General features: G+C 39.4%; 1 protein-coding gene across 1 annotated transcript in view; it reads right to left on the reverse strand.

Annotated features, from left to right (window-relative positions):
* The window catches only part of LOC107750422 (dorsal-ventral patterning tolloid-like protein 1), a 39879-nt gene that overhangs the window by 3855 nt on the left and 33881 nt on the right, over positions 1 to 2143 (reverse strand). Inside the window, exon 19 of the mRNA XM_016565784.1 lies at positions 578 to 705. Within this exon, the coding sequence (XP_016421270.1) occupies positions 578 to 705 (128 nt within the window). The remainder of the gene's footprint in view (positions 1 to 577; positions 706 to 2143) is intronic.

Raw genomic sequence — 2143 nt, forward strand, 5'->3', positions numbered from 1 at the left:
TATGTGGAAATATTTGCATAATGCGGCCCAAATGTGCACGCAAAGAAAGAAGGCGTGGTTTCAGGAACAGCAGTAGTGTTGATGCAGCCATGTCAGTGCGAAAGACAGATTTCAGCTGTCTTAACCGTGGCTTGTGTACTGCAAACACATACCAGCTTCATCACTGTGTCTGTCACGCGACTCTGTTGTCCTTTCGGGCTTGAACTGATGGTAAAACTAATGACATTATTTACTGTCTTTACATTTATTTTGAAAGATGAAGCTCGCGATTATGGTAAGGGGCGTTACATTTCCGACGAGTGCTTGCGGTGTTCGTCCAGTCACAATGCACTGGGTCAGCTGGCCAATCAGAGCAGGCTGCGCTTGTCAAAGGAGGGGGCTTTGTAGAAAACGAAGCGTTTGAGAGAGGACCTACAATAATGTACAGTATTTTAAAAATAATGTGTTTTTTGAACATTAAAGCATGTCAACATATTCTGTTACACCAAATACACAAAATAATGATCTTTAAAATAGCATCATATGACCCCTTTTTAACACATGCAAACATATAGCAGAGAATTATATAAAGACTCACAATCTTGACCCGGTGGCCCGGGGTGGCGCTGATCTCCCACGTGCACTCCTTCCTGCTGGGGTATTTGTCAGGCCAGTTCGGACTGCTGATGGTTCCACTCGTGCTGTGGATCTTGTGCTCACACTCGGCTGATAAACAAGTAAGGGGTGAAGAGGGTAAAGATCATTAGAAACAATGATGCAGCACAATAATAACATGTGAGTGATACCGTTTAGATAACAATGGCCCATGAGTACATCCAGCAAAACTTTTTTCAATCTGATTTTGGGGGGAAATCTTTGTAATTCTGTGAATTTAAATGTAGTACAATGTGTTGAGCTGAAAGTTTCTTATTCAGTACTTGACACAATTCTTTAGCAGCACTGATGGACCCTTTTTATATTTTCAGGGTTCTCAGAAGTGGAAGTCGTCATAGTTGGGTAAACTTCTAGAACACAAACAAACCAGAACTCTGATACCACTCTGATACCACATTGAAAATCTGTTTATATATATATATATATATATATATAAACACTCTGATACCACATTGAAAATCTGTTTATATATATATATATTCAGTTTATATATATATATATATATATATAAACAGATTTTCAATGTGGTATCAGAGTTCTGGACCCCACTGCATCATGTACAGTATTACCACTATCACACTACACACACACACACACACACACCTGAATATCTTATTTATCCATAACTCATGGCAGAGGTCAGGCCTTCTTATATAGAAAATATTCCTTTCAGCAAATAGGCTACTGCAGGAAAAGGACATTTATTATTGATAGAAAAACACACAGCAATATATAATAATTCGATGACTTGGCTTAAAGCTCACTGGAATTTCATCCATCAAATGAATGTTCTCTTCATCTAGCAATATTGACCACTGTCATGAGCTTTGTACAATGAACAAGACCACTTCTGTAAATAAGCTGCAGGCCGGGGTTAAACTGAGTCAAGCCGACATATACCGTATAGACTTGAGTAATATTTGTATATTGATTACATATGGGTGTTTATTTGATTTTGCTCTTAAAGGGTTAGTTCACCCAAAAATGAAAATTAGGCTGTTTTTTACTAAGCCCCGAGGCATCCTAGGTGTATATGACTTTCTTCTTTCAGATGAATCCAGTCGGAGTTATTAAAAATTGTCCTGGCTATTCCAAGCTCTATCATTGCAGTCAGCGGGTGTTGCAGTGCTTCAGTCCAAAAGAGGTGAAATAAAAAGCGCCCATCCATTAAAAAAAAAAAAATGTCTCACACGGCTCCGGGGGGTGAACAAAGGCCTCCTGTAGCGAATCGATGCGTTTTTGTAAGAAAAATATCCATATTCAAAACGTAATAATCACTTGAATCTAGCTTGCGCTCACTGTTGTAATTGGAAGCAGTTCCGGGCGGATGATGTATGAGGTCGGCTTTGCGCATGCGCCATTCAGAAGTGATGCAAGCGGAAACGCAGCGGAGAGATCAAAACAAAACAACGGTCAGTAGCAATATGATGTACCTTATGTCAAATATGATTTATGACCCTTGATTGATGGCTTTGACATTTCCCCTTCC

The sequence above is a fragment of the Sinocyclocheilus rhinocerous genome, unplaced genomic scaffold (assembly GCF_001515625.1).
Source record: "Sinocyclocheilus rhinocerous isolate Xijiao unplaced genomic scaffold, SAMN03320098_v1.1 scaffold1, whole genome shotgun sequence".
Classification (NCBI taxonomy): Eukaryota; Metazoa; Chordata; class Actinopteri; order Cypriniformes; family Cyprinidae; genus Sinocyclocheilus; species Sinocyclocheilus rhinocerous.